The 24,536-nt window shown below is 35.8% G+C and overlaps 1 protein-coding gene across 3 annotated transcripts in view; it reads left to right on the forward strand.

The window, feature by feature from the left end:
- Positions 1–24,536, forward strand: part of PLOD2 (procollagen-lysine,2-oxoglutarate 5-dioxygenase 2) — a 116,560-nt gene that overhangs the window by 44,095 nt on the left and 47,929 nt on the right. For all 3 annotated transcript variants that reach the window (XM_060099560.1, XM_060099561.1, XM_060099558.1), the window contains exons 2-5: positions 5,725–5,816; positions 8,902–9,038; positions 20,902–21,065; positions 24,414–24,526. In XM_060099560.1, coding sequence (XP_059955543.1) covers positions 5,725–5,816; positions 8,902–9,038; positions 20,902–21,065; positions 24,414–24,526 — 506 coding nt within the window. The remainder of the gene's footprint in view (positions 1–5,724; positions 5,817–8,901; positions 9,039–20,901; positions 21,066–24,413; positions 24,527–24,536) is intronic.

The raw sequence follows: 24,536 nt of genomic DNA on the forward strand, positions 1-24,536 counted from the left end.
GAGAGAAATGGAAAGATTTGAGACGGTGTATCTGTAGTTACTTGCTAAATTATTTTAGTGCACAGTTTAAATTGAACTCTTTTTACATAGATTTTTTTCCCACATTAGAGTTGCCTCCACCCCTCATCTGCGGCAGATAAATTCCAAGACCCCCAGTGGATGCCTGAAACTGTGGATAATACCAAATCCTATATATACTCTGTTTTTTCCTATACATACATATCTATGATAAAGTTTAATTTATAGATCAGGCACAGTAAGAAATGAACAATAACTAATAATAAAATAGACAGTTATAACAGTATACTGTAATGAAAGTTATATGAATGTGGTCTCTCTCAAAATATCTTATTGTATAAAGTTAATGCCTTTTTATCTTAATTAAGCACTTACCATGCACTGTGGCCATGACTTTTACAGTTTGAGGCAAGATAGCAAATCTAGCATGAATTTCTTTTTCTTTCTTCACAGTTTCACAGATAGATTTGTTCCTAGCATAGATCTTAGCAACCTCAGCATATGCTTTCCTTTTCCTTATTAACTCAAGAGCATTCACCTTTTCATTTAAAGGAAGCACTTTACAGCTTTCTTTGGCTTACTTGAATTACCAGCATCACTACTCTTGTGCTTTGGGGCCATTATTAAGTAAAATAAGGGTGACTTGGACACAAGCAGTGTGATACTGTGACAGTGGATCTGATAACTGAGATGGCTACTAAATGACTAATGGACAGCATACACTGGACAGAGGGATGATTCACATCCCAGGCAGTACAGAATGGGATGGCAATTGATTTTACCATGCTACTCAGAATGGTGTGCAATTTAAACAACTTATAAGTTATTTATTTTTGGAATTTTCTATTTAATATTTTCAGACCATGATTGACCCTGTGGGTAACAGAAACCTTGGGTAAGGGGACAGTACTGTACTAGCATCATAAAATCTTGAGAGTTGGAAGAGATATTTGGTTCTTGAATGAATAACTCTGGTAGAGAAAAAGATTGAGTTGCATAACTTGCTGAGATTTGCACATCAACTCCCTTACACATTTATCTGTTGAGTGGAAATAATAAGGTATGGTCATTAGACATATGTATGGACTTAAGTGTATCATCCACTTTACATATATTAATTCATTAATTCTCACAGCAAGCCTATCAGGTGCTATTACACACATAGATGAGAAACAGATGAGACACAGAGTTTAAGTAACTGACCAATTTCAAACAAGTAATAAATGGTAGGTCTGAGATTGGAACCCAAGTAGTTTGTTGCCAGATCCCTATGGCCAACCACAGTGGCAAACTATGACCCTTAGGCCAAATCTGGCCCATGGCTGCTTTTGTACAACCAACCAGAAAACTAAGGATTTTTATTTTTTTAATTTTAAAAAAGTTTTAAAGAAGAAAGAAAAAAGGAGAATCATGACAGAGATTGTATGTAGACCACAAAGCCTAAAATATTTACTATGTGGCCTTTTACAGTGAAAGTTTGCTGGCCCCTATGCTAACCATTCCTAGGAAAATGCGTTCCTTGAATAGAAAGTTGAGCACCACTGATCCTTACAGATGAAGGACATGTCTTTCATAAAATGAGTTATTGCAGAGTAAAGTATATACTCAGAGCTCCTTCTGTGGTAGAATTATTTTTCTTGATTTTTGCAAATGTAAAATTAAGACTGGGTGTAGGGAAAGTTTCTTGGGAAGTAGGAGAATAATCCCTCTGAGTGAGATCAAAGGCAGCTGGGCTGGCGCTGATTTACTGAATGTGATGCCTGTTATTAAGACAATGAATTTCAGCTGGATTTATGGGCTGATTTTTTTTTTTTTTTTTTAATTTTTTTAATTTTTATTTATTTATTTTTTTTATTTTTAGCATTTTGGAGATGGGATATATTAGCCAAAAAACTTCCTGTTTTAAAGCCATGATTTGTTTTTGGAAAGAAAAATTATATCAGCTCTAAAAATTGATGAATTCTGGTATTGTATCAACAACTATTTGGAGAAAAAAAAAAAAAAAAGACTAACAATGCCATTTTTCCTCCCCAGAGCTGTAATTTCATTAGTAAGAAAGAACAGAGTGGGGTGTTTTTTGTTTTTTTTGCCTTTCTAAATAAAAAAGATTTAGATTTTTGGAGAAATTCTGTTATTCATCTAAATTTTCGTAGAAGGCTAAATATTAAGCCACTTAACAAATATTTATTAAACCTTACTGTGGTGCTAGGTATTTTGAGGGACTTTGTAAATATGATTACAAAAGTTTTTTTTTTTTTTTTTTGCTATGATGTGATTTTCATTTGATAAATGGTTGTTGTAATAGACCACACTCTATAGATGATTTACATGTTTCTTGCTCATGCAAACTGTATTAACTGTTTTCTAACAGAGTCAGGCAGTGGCTCTAGAGTTTATGTTTGGTCACATTTGGGCTTCCATTTATCTTTTCTTTGACACCATCTTAGACTGGTTTTGGTAGTGGTTGATGGGTAACCATTATTCAAGCCCATTTCTTCAATCATCTCACTTGATCCTTTTGGTTGTTGTGGGTGGATTGGATAAGGTACTAATTATAGTTGTTTAAATTATAATGTCTGGTTAGAAAATTTCTGCTGTCTATTCTATTTTTCCTTTTACTTAGATGATTCAGATTGTTGAAAAGAGTTTTATATTGAATATTTTTCTGATTGGAAGATTAGGGATTGTGCATAAAGTTGAACTCTCTCTTTTTTTAATTGTAGGGATTTCCAAACATATATAAATGGAACCCACTTTTAATAGTCAGCATACGTGGGCAGTCTTATTTACTTTTTATCTTCCTCCTCCATTGTCTCGCATCTACCCCTAATAATTTTAAAACAAATCACAAACACTATTTCCTTTCATTGAATAAATACTTTATTATTTGTCTCTAAATTATAAGAACCCTTTAAAAAATACCAATGCCATTAGCATGCTAAAAAATTAACAATAATTCCGTAATATTGACAAATACAAGTTAGTGTTCAGATTTTCCTAATTTTCTCATAAGTACCCTTTTACAGTTGACTTTTCAGATTAGGACCCAAATAAAAGCCATGATGTATGTTTGGTTGAATTGTCTCTTAATTCTGGTGATATACTATAATAGTTTCCCTTTCCTTTTTTCTCTTTTGCCATTGATTCTGTAGATCAGTTGTCTTCTGTCCTTATATTTCTGATAAATTTGTGGTATAAATTTTAGTGGAATCTAAAGTATGTGTCAAATGTAGGTTAAATTTTTTGACACGCATACTTCGTAGAGGGTGAACAAGTTGGACTGTTGAACTGGTTGGCAAGAACTTATTAGTGGTGCATGTAGGCACTTTCTTCTTTTACTTCCCCCAGTTGAGTAAGATTTATTTCTCATCACAGTCACGATAGTGAATAGCAGGTAAGAAGAAACAAAAGTTTTTGCATAATGTTATTGAACAGGCCTGCCTTTGACAGAATTACTTATTTATTACTTGGTTTTGCTTTTTTGTAATTAGCAACAGTACTGAAGCAACAGGAGTCCTTATTTGGCATAGGCTTGCCAGACACAGACTACATATTTTTAGTTTTGCCTTCTGAGTCATTAGATTCCGTAACATTTCTGTCTGCCCAAGGGTCTGGCCAACATGACTTTTTTTTTTTTTTTTAACATCTTTATTGGAGTATAATTGCTTTACAATGCTGTGTTAGTTTGTGCTGTATAACAAAGTGAATCAGCTATATGTATACGTATATTCCCATTACTTTTCCTATTAAGGATGATGAAATCCTTGCTGTTAATTTTGTACTGGAAATTATAAGTATAAAAATCCATCCAGGCAAAATCTATAAACTTTTTTTGTGTAGAAAAAGTTAAGAAAGAAAGCTATCTTTAGTCATTTTATTATGCAGAAAAGAGACTTAAAAAGTGTGCCTTTTACTCTTATGAAATAAAATCTTGTATTGCCTATTTCAAAATTTATTGGAAATGATAAATAGGTCAAGTTTTCTTAATTGTTAAGCCCTGTTTGAAACTTTACAAATGAAATTTTGTTTTTTAAAGAATAGTTAATTGAAAAAGTACTCTTAAAATATATTTGCTTCAGCCCTGACAGCTTTAGTGAAAATGACTTTTATTTTTCCTTAAATATCTATTTCTCATAATGGTGAAAGTTATGTGAGAAATACATATTTCTAGAAAAATATCTAAGAATGTTAATATTTATTTTCATGAAAATGTTTTCCTTTTTTTTGGTTGACTTGTTTGAATTTCTTTCTTTATGTGTCCTACACTAGTATATTTTGTTTAAAGTATTTTCAAAATTTGATGATTACCTTGGGTCATATTAAATTGTTTTTAATTGATTCCTATAATACATTAATGCTATCATTTTCAATGATTGTCTACTATTTAAGGGATACTTAACACTGTCTGACTTTTTTCTTATTGATAACAATCAAGTGAGAGTCAAATGATATAACTCAGTGCCTAGAATGTTAAAAAGATGTTAATTTTGTTTTCTTAGTCCTTTGGTCCTCCTATATCCTAAGGTTAAAAAAAAATGCCCTGGCTGCTAACCGTTGGCATTTTCTGATGCACTTGTTTCTTTTATGCATTTTTCTAACATGTCTTTTCCTGATAAGCATTTTCCTTAATAGCTTCTATAGGTATTTTGAAATGACTCCTTAAATCTATCTACTTTTGCTAAGAAGAGGTGTTTTGTTAGATTGAAAATAATAATTGATTATAAAATGGTGACTCAAAGCTGTATGTACCAGGGCAGTGCTGATTTTAGTTCCTTTTATTTTTTTAAAGAAAAAACAAAGCACTGAAGGTGGTGTAAATGTGGATTTTATAGACTTCCCATATACAAAAATTCATTGATAGGAGGAAAAAATTAAGATTCTCTTTCTAAATATTTGTTCCCAATTCATCATAATTTATTTTAAAAAATTCGGATCAGTCTCACGATTGGATCTCTCTCTTTTTTTTTTTTAAATTTATTTATTTATTTATGGCTGTGTTGGGTCTTCGTGTCTGTGCGAAGGCTTTCTCTAGTTGTGGCAAGCGGGGGCCACTCTTCATTGCGGTGCACGGGCCTCTCACTATTGCGGCCTCTCTTGTTGCGGAGCACAGGCTCCAGACACGCAGGCTCAGTAATTGTGGCTCACGGGCCTAGTTGCTCCGCGGCATGTGGGATCTTCCCAGACCAGGGCTCGAACCCGTGTCCCCTGCATTGGCAGGCAGACTCTCAACCACTGCACCACCAGGGAAGCCCGATCTCTTCTTTTTGTACATGTGCTTTGAGGAATATAATGTGCTTCTGGACTCACTGATGTGTGTTATAAATCAGTGACGATTTATAGGTGACAGTGAACCTTGTTGATTAGATAACAGGAGAGTTTGTCTTTACAGGTAAAAACTTTGTGCATTTTATGGAAGTGTTTCTCTTAGTGTTGAAATCCTCTGTTGAGGGCATGCTTTACCTTAAAAATAAATGCACTTTTTTACCATTAAAATAATTCATTATTTGGCAGTCTGTTGTTTGGCAGTAATATAACCAATTTTAATTGCCTAGTTTTTCAACAGCTCTTTGTTTAGCCTCATGTAGATGAATAAACCAGAACATTCCCATAGGTTTAATGAGGTCTCTAATCACTGCAGTGATCTGTAAAGTGTGAGGAGTTAGCCTCTTGGTAAACTGTCTTATGTTATTCCCTCTGTCTTTGCAGATAAATTATTAGTCATAACTGTAGCAACAAAAGAAAGTGATGGATTCCATCGATTTATGCAGTCAGCCAAATACTTCAATTATACTGTGAAGGTATGGTATATCTTTTAATTCATGGAGATGTTAGAATTTGTGCCTGAAGTACATTTTTCATAACAACAACAATAACAACCACAATATGGTCTGCAATCCCTAGAAGGATGATGAAATTGGGTTACATTATGATGTCAGTTTACCTATACTTGATTTTTTTTTTTTTTTTGCGGTACGCAGGCCTCTCACTGTTGTGGCCTCTCCCGCTGCGGAGCACAGGCTCCGGACGTGCAGACTCAGCGGCCATGGCTCACGGGCCTAGCGGCTCCACAGCCTGTGGTATCTTCCCGGACCGGGGCACGAACCCGTGTCCCCTGCATCGGCAGGCAGACTCTCAACCACTGCGCCACCAGGGAAGCCCTACTTGATTGTTTTAAAGATACGTTTTGGCCTTATTAATACTCTGCCACTCAGACAATAGTTTCTTAATATTTGCTAGTGCTTTGTGTAAACATGTTCTATAAAACAACAGAAAAATATATTTATATTTATATTTCTTCAGGGGGGTTCATGTACAGGTACAACATAACTAAGATTTGACAGTAATTTTTTTTAACTTACTTTGAAGAATTTTTCTCTGTAATGAGTTTGTCTACCCTGAGAACTGGAAACATTACTGTGAAGGAGATACCTTTTCTGTTCCAGTATTGAGAGGTGCTTTTCCTGTTTTTTTATTTGTTTGTTTCAGAGGAATTTAATAACATTATAAAAGTATAAAAGGGTTTTAGAAGGCTTATCTCCAGGGAAATAGCTCACCGATAAATGATCAGAGGAAAGCTGGGGTATTTGGTTGGACTAGTAAACTGAGATGTGAAAGGCCTGCGTTTAAAAAAAAAACAACAAAAAAACTTATTTATTTTCTACTAGAAATTAGGCTATGTCATCCAGGTCTTTTCCACATGCAGAGGAGAATAGGGAAATATCCCAGGTAGGAAAACAAATAAACTTAGTTCATTTACAAAACAAAACAGCAAAACCAAAAAAAAAAGGGAGAGAAAAATTGCTTTTTTGCCTAGGGAAAAACTGAGCTACTTCAGAATGTAATGCACAAAAAAGGTAATATTTGCTACGTAGCCACTGGAAGACTAGGTACAGATGTTAATACAGAATAACTATTAAAGAGGCTAACTTTGCTAGAAAAGAGATGTAGATGTTTAATGTAGGATAAATGACAAATACGTTAGAGAAGTTTGTTAGAAGGGAAATATTGTAGTATGCATTGATAGGGGGCAATATGAAAGAAAAATCAGGGTAAAATAATGCTGAAATCCAATGAGGGGCATCTCAAGGGGAGAGTGTGGAATATATTTTACATGTGAGGCACTGTGTTAGGACCTTCATATATAGTATGCTGTTGATTCGTTGTATAAACCATGTAAGGTAGGAAAACTTGCTCCAGGGTACGCATCTGTAAGGCGTCAAATGTTGGACCCCAGCCCCGTTTGACTGACTCTGGAGTTGTTTTTTTTTTTTTTTTTTTTGTGGTACGCGGGCCTCTCACTGTTGTGGCCTCACCCGTTGCGGAGCACAGGCTCCGGACGCGCAGGCTCAGCGGCCATGGCTCACGGGCCTAGCCGCTCCGCGGCATGTGGGATCTTCCTGGACCGGGGCACAAACCCGTGTCCCCCGCATCGGCAGGCAGACTCTCAACCACTGCGCCACCAGGGAAGCCCTCTGGAGTTTTTGATCCTCCTGCTGTCTTTCCATTGTGAAATGCAGTGGTTCTCAAAGTGTGGACCCAGACCACCAGCATCAGCATCATCTGGGAAATAGGAATGAGGATTCTTAGGCGCAACCTCACTTACTGAATCGCATACTCTGGGAGAAGGGACCAGCAGTCTGTGTTTTAACGAAACCTCCACGTGATTCTGATGCATACCAAAGTTTGACACACGGATGCTGTGGAAAGAAAACAGAGACTAGAGCTTAATCAACACACTGCTGCACAGAGTAGGCGCTTAGATGCACTTAGGCCCGGTATGACTGCAATATTGGAGAAGTCCAGAAGGGTTGTAAAACAGAAGTGTAACAAATCTTAGGGCCAGAGGAGGTCACTTAGGGCAAAAACAAATAATTCTATTAGACTCGGCCCGGTATGAATCCAGATGCCCGCCACAGTTTAACATTTATCCCTTCAGTATAAGTAGTGATGAAGTGCTCACTAGAGATTTGAGGCTGGGAACCCCACGAGCTCTTGTATTTGGCTCAATGTTAAGTAAATATGGAACTAATAATAATTATTTTCTAAATTAATTTGATCTTTTTCTTTTGTATTTATTCTTAATTTCATTCCCCCTGAATTTCACACATCTTTTAGTAGATCCTTATTTTGGGAACTTCAGACTTTGTTTTAGTGGAACTAAGGTACAAGGCGTGTGTGTGTGTGTGTGGTGGAAGGGGGCATAGACCTGCTTTCTGCTCCCTCCCAGCCAGGTGAGTCAGCAGGCATATGATTCAGGTGGCAACTGCTGAGGCTAAGCAGAGAATGCCTGCAGGCTTAGCTCTGAGTAATTGTGCTTAGGCGATTTCTTGTATTGATAAATTATTAAACTTTTGAGGGTAACCTAAACTTAAGATTTTTAAGGTAAAGAAGGTGACGTTTGACTTGATGCCCTCTGTGTTTCCCTGGACAACCCATTTGGTTTCAGCAGGAAAATCGCTTAAGGGCACCAGCCAGGAATCACTGAGCTTCCAGGGCTCCCAACGTTCATCAGACAGATTTCCAGCCAGATTGAAAAGTGTTACGGAAAATTTCTTCATTTTCTTTTTCATTTCAGTCTGAATAGAGAGAAATAGGATGTGAGAAATACTTTCTGGGGCTTCCCCCACCAACCCCCAGCTTCCTTGGATTAGACTCCACTTTTGAAATGGTAGAATTAGGAATGGCATCTACAGGGTAAATAATGTTGAAGAATTATGACCTAACCTAGGCATCACATTTTTTTCTGTTTAGCATCATGATTTAATGTAACATTTAAAGAGTGATACTGTGTTATACTGTACAAGTTGCTGGTGAGTTCCAGTTTTTATAATACTATCATGATCTGAGTTTTGCCCAGGGATGAAATGTTGATTTCATTTATAGGTCCTTGGTCAAGGAAAGGAGTGGAGAGGTGGTGATGGAATTAATACTATTGGAGGGGGCCAAAAAGTGAGATTGATGAAAGAAGTCATGGAACATTATGCCAGTCAAGAGGATCTGGTTGTCTTGTTTACTGAATGGTAAGAGAAAGAACCTGTGGCTTTCTAAGTCTGTATTAAATTATTTTAAAAGAGCTGAAATTCGTATTCGTAGCTTATATATTAAATTATTTTATTCACATGGGATCATTGTTTTAAAAAGGAGATTTTACTCACAATTATAAAACCATGGTCTGACGTAGTTACGTAATATGATGAAATTAGATGAGTTACCATAAACACCAATGGAAAAACAGGGCATGAGCTAAAATTTTTGTGAAATTCATGTTTTAATCCTCACTTGAGATGGAATAAAGATCATATTGAATTTTTCTATTGAGAGAGCAACTCAATGGATTCTGGTTGTCTGGGAGAAAATACATGTAAGTTATAAATGAGAAATAAAAAAGCCTATGTTTGGGCTTCCCTGGTGGCGCAGTGGTTGAGAGTCCGCCTGCCGATGCAGGGGACACGGGTTCGTGCCCCGGTCTGGGAGGATCCCACATGCCGTGGAGCGGCTGGACCCGTGAGCCATGGCCGCTGAGCGGGCGCGTCTGGAGCCTGTGCTCTGCAGCGGGAGAGGCCACAACAGTGAGAGGCCCGCATACCACACACACAAAAAAAAGCCTATGTTTAATAATAAAGAAAAACCGTTCTCATCTGTAAATATCTTTTCGTCTACTAAATTTGGAGTGTTCACTGTGTTTCCATCTTCTTCTCACATGTTTTTAATAATGTCAAGTTGTCATGAGCCATTATTGGTTGCCATCTTCTTTCTTCCGTTTTCTCTACATTCTTTTTTTTTAAAAACTTTTTTTTTTGGCCATGCGGAGTGTGAGATCTTATTTGCCTGACCAGGGATTGAACCCACGTCCCCTGCATTGGAAGCGTGGAGTCTTAACCACTGGACCTCCAGGGAAGTCCCCCTACATTCCTTTTTATTTTTATTTTTTGGTCATTGGTCATCATTTTAAATCCCTTTGCATTTTGCTCTTTAACTTAGGAAAGTTATTTTATATCTGTCCCTCAATTTGAAAATCCAGAACCACAGATTATTACAGATGAAAATAAGAACAATGCTTTTATGCAAATGTTAAATAAAGGCAGAAATTTTGAAATGAAATGGACATACCGAAGTCCTGGTGCCATCAACACTTACAGGTTTTGAAAGGGTCCATATACTTGCATCTTGAGAATTTCTCTACTGTCTCCTGGGAAAAAAAGTTCTCCTTATAGTTATTTATTCTTGCAACATGAGATGTGGTATAGATGGTGTTAGCTTGTGTACTGAGAATTTTTCTACAGAATCTATTATTATATATTTTTTTACCCTTAGAAAAAAGAGCAGGGAGTTGATAATAAATGGTTTAGATTAAATATTGAGTATGTTTGGGTTAAAATTACCATGGATTTTAAACAACCATTTTGGTCAGCTTGAACTTGCCACACCTATGTTTTGACTTTGACTTTGAGGCAAATTCTCCTTGTAGAAGTTACCACATATGAGCCAGTAATAGTTTTGGATTCCCAAACCTCTTTCTGCATTTTAGGAAGAACTCGTTTTCCTCTCCCTTTACTCTCCTATCAGACTGCCCCTCCCCGCTATCCCCCACCTAAGATTTAGGCTTGTAAAAACTGGCTTAAAAAGGGGCCAATTTGTTTCTAATAAGAAAAGGGACACTGTGAGATATCTGAAGACTGCTTGAGGTTGCATTTTTTATTTAGATGATACTTTAAGATCCAGTGTGACAGAAAAGACAACAATAAAATTTTAATGGAAGGTCCAGTGTGTGCCAGGCACTGTTAGTATTTGGGATTTATCAGTGAACCAAAGATTAAATTTCTTGACAACTCCCTCTGTAAGAACAGCCAGCTAACTGAAAACATGCAGGCCCAACTCAGCCAAGCCCTTGTCTAGGAAGAAGCATTAACATTTTCTCTGTCATCCCCACCTGCCATATCTGTCCTCCTGGAGAAACCAAGGGATAATGAATAAGTAACCAAGATAAAGAAGGATGGACAACTAGTGCCACTTTAGAGCTCTTTTCTCTTCTTTTTTTTTTTTTTTTTAAACAACACCCTTTTAAAAAAGTACTGTGTACAAGTGATCAATACAGTAGAAATTGTGGGTAATCCAAGGTCTAGGAGAAATGAATTAGACTGTAAATTATTTGAAATAGGAAAACCATTTTGCAACAGTATTGCTAATCTCCTAATTAAGCTTACCTCTGGTTAAGGCTACAGTTCAGAATTTATTGTAATTTTAATAAATCAAACAAATTCCTACTTCTTATATGATTTTTTTAAAGGACAGTTTAACTGTACTAATTAGTTTTATGGAAGCATAGGTTACTACTATATGAAAAAAATACCAAGATTTATGTACTTAATAGTTTAAATAGTATTTTTTTAAAAAAGAACAGCTTTGTTGAGGTAGAATTTATATACTGTGACACTTATTTTAAGTGAAAAATTCAATAATTTTTATTAAATTTACAGAGTCATGCAGTTATCTTCACTATTCAATTTTAGAACATTTCCAATAACCCACAGTGATTCCTTGTGCTCATTTAGAAAGGCTTTTGTGAATTAATTTGGAAGCAATCTTATAACATCGTTTCCATGGGAATATGTATTCTAAACTGACTTTTGGATGAACCTTTAAAATTAGAGACTGGGTGTTTATAAATATACTTTGTAAGTTATGATTTATCATGTTTATTTCAGATAAAAATAAATATTTTTCGGGCCTCCCTGGTGGCGCAGTGGTTGAGAGTCCGCCTGCCGATGCAGGGGATACGGGTTCGCGCCCCCGTCTGGGAGGATCCCATATGCCGCGGAGCGGCTGGGCCCGTGAGCCATGGCCGCTGAGCCTGCGCGTCCGGAGCCTGCGCGTCCGGAGCCTGTGCTCCGCAACGGGGGAGGCCACAACAGTGAGAGGCCCGCATACCGAAAAAAAAAAAATAATAATAAATAAATATTTTTCAAGGGTTTGGGTTCTACTTAAAACAAAATGAAAACTGAAGCTCTCCATATGAGAAAGTACCACAGACATTTTTTCAAGTTATTTCGTAATGCGGTGTGTGTGCGCGCACGTGCGCGTGCATGTGTGTTTTATTGCAATTAAAAAAGTTTGTAAAATTGACATTCTCCTTTTGATTAGAACAACCACCAGTAAATATAATGGATTTAATGACTGTAATGGACAAAGCGTGATGAGTTCTTTTGAAATAGGCTCATAAAGATTTTGGGGACAAATATTGTAACATGATAGCTGAAGATTCCCTATGGATTAAAATTATAATGATTTTATAATTCACCTTGGTCAAGGTAGCTGAACATTTTGAATTTATAATAAGGTACTTTGCATTACTTTTAGAATTACCTAGTAAAACATGTATTTCTTTTAGTCTAGTCACATTGAAGACATATAGTCAGACCTAATTATTATTACATAGTGGGCAGTTTTCTGTTTTTTTTTTTTTTTTTTTTTTTAAGGATAATACGTAGGCCAATATGTAGCAAAAGGTGTTTAATTATTGTGAGTAAATTCGATACATACTGAATATTCCCACAAACTTGTTCTGTGCTGGGTACAGTAAAACATAAACCAGCAGAGTCCAGACCTTGAAGTAAGTATGTTGTAGAATACTTTTGAGTATCAGATAAATAATAAAAACTTTGGTCATTTGTTTTATTTGTTTTCTTTTAGGCTAAAGAAAATTCTTTAGAATAAAAGTAGTTAGAAATACAGTTGGTGTAATTATTTGAGTTTGAATTTGGACGGAGCAGAAATTTATATTTTTTTGGCGGCACTGAATGTAGCACCATTAAACAGAATACAGATGTGCTTTGTTTTGAAAGACTCTCAATATATGAAATAATTGAAAGACGTATTTGGTGGTGGTTCTTGGCCTCACCAAAAGGAGTATTTCCTCTCTGAAAATACCTACCCAAGGATTTTGCTATATAGCAACTCCCCAGTTCATTAAAGTACTTGTTTAAAGCTGACTAGCTCTATGACTTTGAGGTAAGATAAGGAATTGACTTTGCAGTTTATAGGCTCTTGCTAACTAAAGATAGCAGTAAGGTAGACTGAATTAAAAAAAAACTAGAATGGTAGTCAATGTCACAATATAAAAATAAAGTTGATATTGAATTAAAATGAATATAAAGTAAAGCTGATATTATAGTAGTTTTCTAGGTGGCTCTGTTCTGGGAGATTGATCCAGCAAACACTGGTTGAAAATTGAGGGATGGTCTTAGTTACAGAAATCTTTGCTGTTAGTGTATATGCCTCATCTTACTTTGATTGTATATTGCTAGCTTTTGTTCACTTTTCATGTTGAACTGTAATTGTTTTCATGCTTCAGACAGTGAAACTTAGAGCTGTACCTGATTTACATATTGTCAGGGTAAATAGCAAGGAATCAATAAATACTAGGTAACAGTATATTACATTAAAAGACGGAGAAACATCTTGCAAGAGGCAGAAATATGGTGGATGTTTTGAGACTATTTTTAAAGATTTTTTCTTCATTCATTTGGAGAAATAAAGTGACTTAAAGGCAGGAAAGCATCCACATTTTCTAAATCTCAAAGATAGAAATTATGTTAAAAATTGATTTTTGATTAGAAACAATGAAAATGCTGCTGCTGCTTCTTTTGATCTTTCCCATGTCAACCAATGTTTGTTTCTTTTAACTTCTAATTAAATATTAGAAGTGACATCAGTGAGCATATTTTTCACTTTGCATTCAGAATACATGTCTTGAGCAGAAGCTTTGACCAGGTATTGAACTTAACACTATAGAAAAAGAGATCGACACAAATCCCATCCTCAAGGAATTCTCGTATTATACTAATTCTGCAAACAAAACTGAACCAATCTAATTTAGAAGAAAAATGTGTGTCTTCAAAAAAAACTTGAATGTTGGCATAATCTCTTTAGAATCATTTGCCTTTGGAAAATTTTGAAAGATTATGTTTTATTTGATCATTTTGCTAATTGTTTGTGAAAATATTTTTATGATTTTGTTGTTATTAAGAAGTATAATTTATATGTATTCTACAGGGGACCAGATCCTATCTTCTTTTATTCTATGAAATAAACATTTTATGCCTCTCATAATTTAGGTTACATTCCCAATATGCCTACATTTTGTATTGTCTTACATAGTTTATACAGAAGGCAGAGTGAAAATTTTCTAAAAGCAAAGCTTTTTAAGAGTGATGGCTAAAATTTTAACTAAATATGGCAGATTTATCTGATGGACTTCTTTTTGGCAGTGAGGGCAGCTTAAGTGTGCAGACACAAAGAACCTAGTCGTTAGTGATGGACAGCATTTCATTATATTAGTATGAAGGAAAGCCAGAACACATCAGAGTTTTCAGTTTCCACACTGCTTTTTAATTTTTTTCCCTTTTTTTCGAAGGAAAGGTTGAAATCTTTAGCTGACACTTAGACGTATGCAGTGCCTTCAGGCTCCTCCGTGGTAGTGTGAAGTATGATTAGGAATTATGTAGGAAATGAGTGACATTTTTTCACATTGTTCAAATGTTCTTATCAGTGTTTACTGAGTATATTAGTGGGTATGTTGAAATAAGGAAGGAGCAGATTGTATACAAAAGAAGCATTGGTTGTTTATATATATCTAGATAAATGGCACTAATTTGTCTACTTTTTGTGTCTATGTCTGTATATATATATATATATATATATATATATATATATATATATAATTTTTCCCCCAAACCAGTCCTCTCCTTGAATCCTGTTTTTTTTTGAGTAAACATATATTAAGCGTGTGTTATTGTGTAAAATATGGTACTAGCTGCTGTGGCTGGATCAGGGAGGTTACTGGGACAGAAATTTTGCCCTCTGGATACATTTTTCTATCCATAGGTTTGTATATGTTGTATCTGGCATGCTGTAGCTACATCATAATAAATGCTGGGGATTAAAAAAAAGCTTCTTGATTTCTTCATTGATTCAATGAATGTTTATTGTGCACCAAATAGTTATCCGATTTGAAAGTTCTGGTGTCACTATCATTTAAAATTAGAGGGAGATTTTCATTTCACCATTTATTTTACAATAAAGAGACTGATCCAGAAACACCAAGTGATAATGACAGATAGCTAGCAGCTTGAGCAGTTTGAGGTCTTTGCCACATTCTCTCCTTGGCTGCCCTCTCTGCTAGTGTTACTCCAGCACAAGGCTACTCTAAGGAAACTGTCTGGAGAAAATAACCCTCCACCTAGCCAGTGTCCTCATTTGACTCCTACCCCGACCGAGCCTCAGTAAAAATTCTATATTCAGAAAATGAAATTATATACCATTTGGAGGAAAACTCCCCCAACTAATAGTTTTTAAAATAGAACCCACTTTATCCGAACTAATTCCTTCCCCTTCCTTCAAAATTTCTACAATAAATTTAAATTTCCATTGTGATTTCATTGTAATCTATTCTGCAAGTTCAGTTGGGTGGACATTTCCAACTGCTTTTTCCTTTAGGTGGGGGGTGGAGAGAGTGGTTCCATAATATTGGTTTGTGGCATTAATTAACTGAAAATATAAATATGTGTTTAAGGTGAAGACATGAAGGACCTAGGGTCTGTCAAATGAGAGAAGTAAGTCAGAAAGAGAAAGACAAATACCATATGCCAACACATATATATGGAATCTTAAAAAAAAAAAGGTTCTGAAGAACCTAGGGGCAGGACAGGAATAAAGATGCAGATGTAGAGAATGGACTTGAGGACACGGGGAGGGGGGAAGGGTAAGCTGGGACAAAGTGAGAGAGTGGCATGGACATATATACACTACCAAATGTAAACTAGATAGCTAGTGGGAAGCAGCCACGTAGCACAGGGAGATCAGCTCGGTGCTTTGTGACCACCTAGAGGGGTGGGATAGGGAGGGTGGGAGGGAGATGCAAGAGGGACAGGATATGGGAACATATGTATATGTTTAACTGATTCACTTTGTTATGAAGCAGAAACTAACACACCATTGAAAAGCAATTATACTCCAATAAAGATGGATTAAAAAAATGACAGAATTATCAGGTGTGTTGCTACTTACTTCAGTTTCATTAGCTTTTAAGCTTTTAAACACTAGCTGCTAATAGTTTGGGTGATTATAACTTTTGGCTTAAGTTTATATCAGAAGCGAGGAACAAATAAATAAGCTTAAGGAACACTTCTGTTGCTTTCTTCTCTGGCTCCCCAGTAGGGGGAATATACAGATGAATAAAGTTGTGGATCTGAAGGAAGACCATGCAGTCTAGTATAAACAGGCAATCCCAGCATGAAGAGTAGAAGGTAAAACATGCTGTGAAAAAGGAGAGGAAAAGAGCTGTGGAGGTTAAGAGGAAGGAAACAATCTTTTACATTTATGCTGCTCAAGTAGAGGTTTGTAGAGGAGGTGACCTTTGAAATGGGGCTTGAGGGTGAGTGGTTTGGATATGATTGGGAAAAGACGTGCTAAGCAGACAAAACATCATGATTAAAGATATGGAGAACAGATCAAGTAATTCAGTGTGACATCAGAACAGGTTATTTAATGGAACGTTATTAATGTGAGGCTGATTCATTTAGATTTTATTTTACAGGCCAGGGTTTAGTAAACTATGGACTGCCCCAGGCTCTTTTTTTGTAAATAGTTCTATTGGAGCACAGCTAAGCTCAGTTATTTGCATATTGCCTATGGCTGCTTTGTACCACAATGGCAGAGTTGAGTCATTCAGCAGAGACCATATTGCCCTCAAAGCCTAAGGTATTTTCTGTGAAAAGCTGGATAGTAAATATTGGCTGAGTCCTGCTTTCGACCATAGTGGAGAACCACCGATTCAGCCAGGGGACTGGCACAGAATAGTTTTCAGGAGAGTTTGTCAGACAGTCCTTGTTAGAAGTGGGGAGGAAGGTGGGTGATGTGGAGGCTTGTAGGGTGTTTGAATTAATCTAGTCCAGTGACTTTTAGTGGGAGTAGAGAGGCTTTAAATTCTAAATAGATTAAGTAGATGGAATCAATGGGATCTGGAAAAAGATTTGATGAGAGAAGCCTTGGAAAGGGAGGAGGGAAGGCTGAGTGAAAGATTTTCAGCTTGGGTGACTGTATGGTTGCTGGTGCCACAGAAACAGGGAACACAGAAGGACAAACACTTGTAAAAGTTTCAGTGACCTGTTAGAGAACACTGACGTGTCTGCTAGAGGACTCAATATGACCACATGAGGTTTCCACCTTATGGTTTTTGCAGGACCCAGGAATATTTACCACAGTTGTGGAAAGTTTTATTTTATTCTTCATATTTAAATGGACCGATTTACTATGAGAACTATTTTTATGACTGTTATGCAGTTTTTAGAAAGTTTGAGCTTTTGGGTTGTTGTGGCTAAAATAATTTTAAGTAGAAAACCTTTCTTGCTCTTTGAAAAGTTAAATCGGTTCAAATAACTTTCCTGAAGTACTTAAACACAGAAACAACAATGCTACTAGAAGAAGAGGGGAACATTTCAGCAACCTTCAATTTTTATTCAAAGTCAAATCCTCATTTGAATTACATGAAGATAATTTTTGCCTTTTACATTTTGCTTTACAGGAATTGCTTTTTGTTTATAAAGGTAATGCCTGCTTATAAAATACTAAATTATAAGAGCACAAGTTGCTAACACTCCTCCTTCTCAAGCTACTGACGTCTGCTAATAGTTTGAGCTATACTGTGGAGATACTATATCCTTCGCTGGGATTACAAAGACAAAACAATCACTTTGCCAACTGTGCATTTATAGCTTTGAATACATGATGCTACCTATAAAATATCTGAATCAATTTGGTCCAAGTCTCCAATCATATGATTCTCTGACATAATGAACTCTCTTCATCCATCTCTCCAGACAATGTATTGGTGTTCCTCTGCAACTTGCCAGGCAGTCTCTGCCTCAGAGGGTTTGCTTTACTTGCCTCACCGCTCATGGCTCACTTACACGTAAAATTGGTCTTATTTCCTAATCTTCAATATTAAAAAAAAATTATATCGGTGACTAGTAGTCTTGAGGAAAATATCCCTGTTAGAAGAGATAGGATTATCCTTGGAGACAAAAGTCTAAAGTGATCATACTGATGAAATCAGTTGTACTTATAAGAAAAAAAGAAACTTGTTGTATTTATGTAAATATCATTTTGTGAAGTCAGATTAATTCAGTTTTGTAAATAAACAGGGAGGGAAGAGCTGGCTTGAGGTTTTAGTCAGAACAAATTTATTCTGATTTAAAATTTATCTTAAAACGTGTGTGTATTTGGCTAAAAATAAAGTTGTTTAAAACTACAGACTGGTGTAAACTTAAAAGTGAGCTTTCTCCTACCTCTTGTTTCATCAGTCCCTTTCCTATAGTAACAATAATGTTAATTTTGTTAACTTTTTTGAGAGATTATAACGTGTCAAGTATTGTTGTTTTTTATTTTTAACAATAACTTGATGAGATAGGTACTACTTTCTCCCTCATTTTATACTTAAAGAAACTGAAACATAAAGAGTTTAAATTACTAACTTGTCTGTGGTTACTCAGATAGCAAGTGACAGAGCTGGAATTAGAAACCCAACTGGCAGACTTCAACTTGTACGCACTGAGTCACTTTATGATTATGTTATTAATAGTATTAAAAATTTCCTGCCCATTGAACCTGGAAGAAAGAAAAAACTATATGCCAAAAGTGTATCTATGTACACATATATCAATATATGTTTTAATTTTGAAGTTATTTTTTGTAACTGAAATAAAAAGCAATGATAAAATTTAAATTCTCTAGAACAATTTAAAATGAAAAAAATAGTCTATCTCTCTGACTCCAACTTTACGTTTACTATTTTTTTAAAAATTGGCTAGGCATAATTACTAAATTTAGTTGCACATTAGCAACATTTTAAACCTCTTTTTTTTTTTAAAAAAAAGATTGAGAAATGGACTGTCTGGTGAGGGCGTGTATACTTGTGAAGCCTGGTTCTTTAAGGGAAAGAAAGAGAGACAGGAAACAGAGGGTAGGCAGCTTCCTTTTTAAAAAAAAATTTTTTTAAATTTATTTATTTTTATTTATTTATTTTTGGCTGTGTTGGGTCTTCATTTCTGTGCAAGGGCTTTCTCTAGTTGCGGCGAGCGAGGGCCACTCTTCATCGCGGTGTGCGGGCCTCTCACTGTCGCGGCCTCTCTTGTTGAGGAGCACAGGCTCCAGACGCGCAGGCTCAGTAGTTGTGGCTCACGGGCCCAGTTGTCTCGCGACATGTGGGATCTTCCCGGACCAGGGCTCGAACCCATGTTCCCTGCATTGGCAGGCGGATTCTTAACCACTGCACCACCAGGGAAGCCCAGGCAGCTTCCTTTCTAAAGCACAAGACCTGGAGACTGCAGGAACACACCAGCTCCACTCACACTCCATTGGACAGGCTTGGTCATGTGGCCACATGGCTTCAGAGTAATCTTTAGCCATGTGCCCAGTTAACATGCGGGATTCCATTATTAAAATAAAGGCATAGGAATGCCTTTGGGGGCATATGGGGGTCAGTTAGCATCTCTGCCGTAAGTGTAAACTTACGCTATTCTTGCTAAACTAATTTTTTAAAGTTTCATTGGATTTTTACTTTTATAGAGATGAGAAATAGTCTTTTATTTTGATAAAATATTTCATATATAGAAAGTTATTAAATGTTGCCTGATGCATTACTGCTGTCCTAGCATATTAACAAACTCCTTGAGAGCAAGTCTGGCAAGGGCATGTGGAACAGCCTCCCTACTCCCCAATTCAGATATCACAGCAGTGCATTTGGACTATTGGCTATTAGGAAGACCTGGTGCTGAATTAAAGAGCATTAGTGGGACTTCCCTGGTGTCGCAGTGGATAAGACTCCGCACTCCCAATGCAGGGGGCCCAGATTCAATCCCTGTTCAGGGAACTAGATCCCACATTCATGCTGCAACTAAGGAGCTGGTGAGCTGCAACTACAGAGCCCACCTGCCACAGCTAAGACCCGGTGCAACCAAAAAAATAGTAAAAATTTAAAAAATTAAAAAATAAAATTAAAAAAAATAAAGAGCATTAGTTTACTCTTCTTGTTTGCCACCTGGGATGTCAAGTCATTAAATTATTGTCTTTGGAAACCTTTGGTTTTGAGGTACTCTGATGTTAAAAAAAGATGCAAAAGAATTTGTAGTTGTAGCAAGAATTATAAGAATTATTCTAAGAATTATAATAATTTCATATTATAAGTCATTGTGATTCTGTGGATGAACTATGAGGAATAAAGTCTCCAGAAAAATCAGTGAAGCTATAAATTTCATTTTTTACATATTTTTTCCAAGTGTATTGAGCTTTAAAAAGATGCACTTGTCTATATACTTTTATTTTCGGATTTCAGGCTAAATAGTGATTCAAATATAAATTTATATTGATGACATTTAGTAGGTAAACACATTGTGTCAAAGATAAAGAAATCTTCAGAAATTATAATGGATGGGTACAAATTAGATAGAAACATTAGACAGTTACAATGGCAGCTTCTGTCAATGATTGTGTTTATATTATGTTATACAGCAAGTTACTGATTTTTAACATTTCAACACTGTTTTAGAATTTTGATTTTGGAGAGTAAGTGATTATTGAAAAATATTAATGCTAAAAAAGCTGTCTTTTATTTGGATTTCATTTGCCAATGTAATGTAAACACTAATAATTTAATACAATCCATATAATTTAAGTGGAGGGAAGCTTCTTTGGTTTACTCTGTAAATAATTTGTACTAATCCTGTGTTGGATTCTAAATTCTGACTTTTGTTAGAGACTGTTTCTTGGTTTATATGTCTAAATTCTGACAACTGTATTTTAAAACTTCTTTTTTCCCTCATCAAACAGCTTTAATGTTATATTTGCTGGTGGTCCAGAAGAAGTTCTAAAAAAGTTCCAAAAGTCAAACCACAAAGTGGTCTTTGCAGCAGATGGAATTCTGTGGCCGGATAAAAGACTAGCAGACAAGTATCCCATTGTGCACATTGGGAAACGCTACCTGAATTCGGGAGGTGGGTAGGGTGCTGGAAGAAAAGCATAATGCAAGTCATAGTAAATTATAAATGTTGATGAAACAAGCTTTTTTAAAATATGTAACTGTAGACATGAGGTTTGAAATAACCATTATCTTCTTTTCCTATGGGAAAATTATATCAGTTTAAAATCCACAGTACATTTTATAGTTGACAAAGCATTTTTCATCTATTATATCATATGATGCTCCTAACAGCACTAGGCAGCGTAAATGTTATTATTTCTGCATTATAAGTGAGAAAACCCATGTTTCCCCGATTTAAGTGACTTTTCTTAGAGACATTTAGTTATTAAAGGAAAAACAACAGGGATCCAGGTCTTCTGACTATAATTTCATTAAGAATTTTCTGGCTCTAGGATAATGGGTTTAGTAAATTCCCTTACTTAGGAAAAAGTGCAAGCTACACTCAAGTAGCTTTAAAAAATAGGCATACTTAATTTTATCTATATTTTAAATATATTGGAATAAATTATTTATCTTGAAATCCCTAGTCAAAAAAAAAGATTCAACATTGAGTGTCTAGGTGTACTTTAAGTACTGCATTAGCTATGCCACCATAGATTAAAGGAACAAATTATCACATTTCCCTCTTTCCTTCAAAAAATAAAATAAAATTGACTTTGGACCTTATTATAACTCCAAAATGTTTTCCTTAGATTGTGAATAATATAAACATATGGTCAGAAGACATGGCTGTAGGATGGGGGACATGTCAAAGAAACAAGTTGGGTGGAAATTGCAAGCCACATTGGGAAAACAGATTTTGGGGTAATTTATATATAATAACTGATTGTATTCAGGTCAGTTCAAATAAGTGATGCTTGAGATAGCATTATGTCTGGATTCTAGACTTTGATCAGTTACTTTTGTCAATGAAACTTTCAGCAAGTAATTCCCTTTCTCTGAGATGCCACAATTACAGCTCTACTCACCTGCATTTTACTTTAGCAACCCATTTCCATATGGTACCTTGGAACTTTGTCAACCCATATGAATATTACATTTTTGAAACCTCAAATCCCAGTGTGTACTGCCTAGTTTCAGCTCACTTTTTCTCTTCATCTCCATATGTTTTTAAAAAGTTCATGGTTTGGGCCTCCCTGGTGGCGCAGTGGTTGAGAGTCCGCCTGCCGATGCAGGGGATACGGGTTCGTGCCCCGGTCCGGGAGGATCCCATATGCCGTGGAGCGGCTGGGCCCGTGAGCCATGGCCGCTGAGCCTATGCATCCGGAGCCTGTGCTCCGCAACGGGAGAGGCCACAACACGGAGAGGCCACAACAGTGAGAGACCCGCATACCGCAAAAAAAAAAAAAAAAAAAAAAGTTCATGGTTTTGGGGATCTCCTGACCATTTTATTTTTCTCCTAATTTATCTACCACCTTTGGATTTTCAATATTCAAGACAGAACCCAGGGTTTCTCATATTGGTCACTTTGTCCTCAGTATTTTAGCAGTCCTTCCTCTTAGATTTACAGTAGAGATGGCTGCCCACTCTTGACTCCTCTGTCTGAGCAATTGAATTGGGAATGAGTGCAGCTTCCATTTCCAGCTGTCAGACCCTCAGTGACACATGGCTAACCTTTTAACTTATCCTAAGCCCTAGGTAGTTTAAGAGCCACTTAGCTATGGAACTCTGAGATAAGTTTTACTTTGTATTTATTAGTTTTTCTAAACATGTAGAGTGTACATCATATGTAAATGTATCTAGATAACGATATATCTACTCCAGAATCTGAATTTCAAATAGAAGCACAATACTGTGGAAACAGCAAAAAACTAGCGAGTGCCTTTGTGAGCAAGTTTAATTAAGGAGAAGGTGTTCATATGTGGGAAAGTGATCATACAAGGACATCAAAACATCATCCTTATGCCTTCTGTAGTCAAAATAATTAAAGAAATGCTAGAAAATCTAAGTATGTTCAATAAAAGTTTGTGTAAGTTTATGAATGATATATGGAGAGTTATTTAAGAGACATGAGTTTTGTTTGTGGGTACCTCATTTAGTTAAAAAAATCTTTATCATGGAGAGTAAACATGTTTCCTTATGAGGAAAATTGCATAATATTAGAAACTTAATTCTTTTGAAATAATATGACAGTTTAATAGAAAAATGTAAATCATAAAATATATATCACATACTATGAAAATAGATGTAATTCCTTTTCACTTTTTAGGACACTTGGGATTTATGAAACGGATAAGGAAACATAATTTTTGAAAAACAGTAGTATAAACCATTGGAAAATATCATGTGTTGCTTCTTGAATATGTTTTTTATCACAAAAGATTGGTTATAAGAATTAAAAAATACATCTTTTTCAGTGTTTTGGGATTTTTTTATTTGGCAAAAATGACACAAAAAATGAGCCACCAGTGATTGATTTAGTCATGGTTTCATTTTGTCTTGTTTTCTGTAGTTAACAATAATATTCCTGGACCTATTTCTTTTATTCCTATGAGGACATTTTAATTTTGAGGGTAACAAACTAGGTTTCCTTTCAATTCACAGGAGTAAAATTGGTCCTTTTTAAAAAGTACTGCATATCAATGAAGCATAGCAGTTTGGCTGCATTTCTGAAATTCAGTGGAAGACTCAAACACGGGAAAAATGATCCTGTTTTCTGTGTCTTTTACAGACAGCTGTTGTTGGCATATTTAATGTTTATGCTCTAAGGCCAAGGTGAACAATCCAGTTTTAGACTTTCTTTCTCCAGACCATGACACGCAAAACCCAGCCAGAAAATGGTTTAGCAAACACACTACTGACTAGCTCAGTGAAGGAAAAATTCCCCAAATGTCCTAGATATAAAATTTCTTTGGGATGTTTGCAGTCAGTGACAGATCCAACATTCCTTTGATTGCATACTAACATTAAAACCACTGTAGTAGAGTTTTTTTTTTTTTTTTTTTTTTTTTTTCAGAAACAGTGAATCCTTTACAAAGGATCTAGGCACAGCATTTTAGAAGGTCAGAAAGAAAATTCTTCTGTCTAATTCTAATTTTTTCCTAGTAACTCTTTTTTCCCTTATAAGCCTTCTAAAACATTAGTTCTCCCTCTTGTGTCAATTAATTTGGGGAATACGTTTATTCAAAGAGAGTCTTTGATTTTGCAGTTGGTAGTAAAAACTACCTCTCTTGCAGTTTATATATGGAAACAAAGGATACCCAGTAACTCATATTTCTCTCATGGTGAGGTGTGAAATTCAAAATTAAGGATTAGGACTAATAGCTTTACAAGTCTGTGTGACTGGTCTATAAAATTAACATAGACACGAGTTTTGGTCTTTGAATTCTGAATCCTCTATTCTTTCTCTTTTGTATTGCAGGATTTATTGGTTATGCTCCACATATCAACCGTATAGTTCAACAGTGGAATCTGCAGGATAATGATGATGATCAGTTATTTTATACTAAAATTTACATTGATCCATTGAAGAGGGTAGGTAATA

This window comes from Mesoplodon densirostris, chromosome 5, assembly GCF_025265405.1.
Source record: "Mesoplodon densirostris isolate mMesDen1 chromosome 5, mMesDen1 primary haplotype, whole genome shotgun sequence".
Classification (NCBI taxonomy): domain Eukaryota; kingdom Metazoa; phylum Chordata; class Mammalia; order Artiodactyla; family Ziphiidae; genus Mesoplodon; species Mesoplodon densirostris.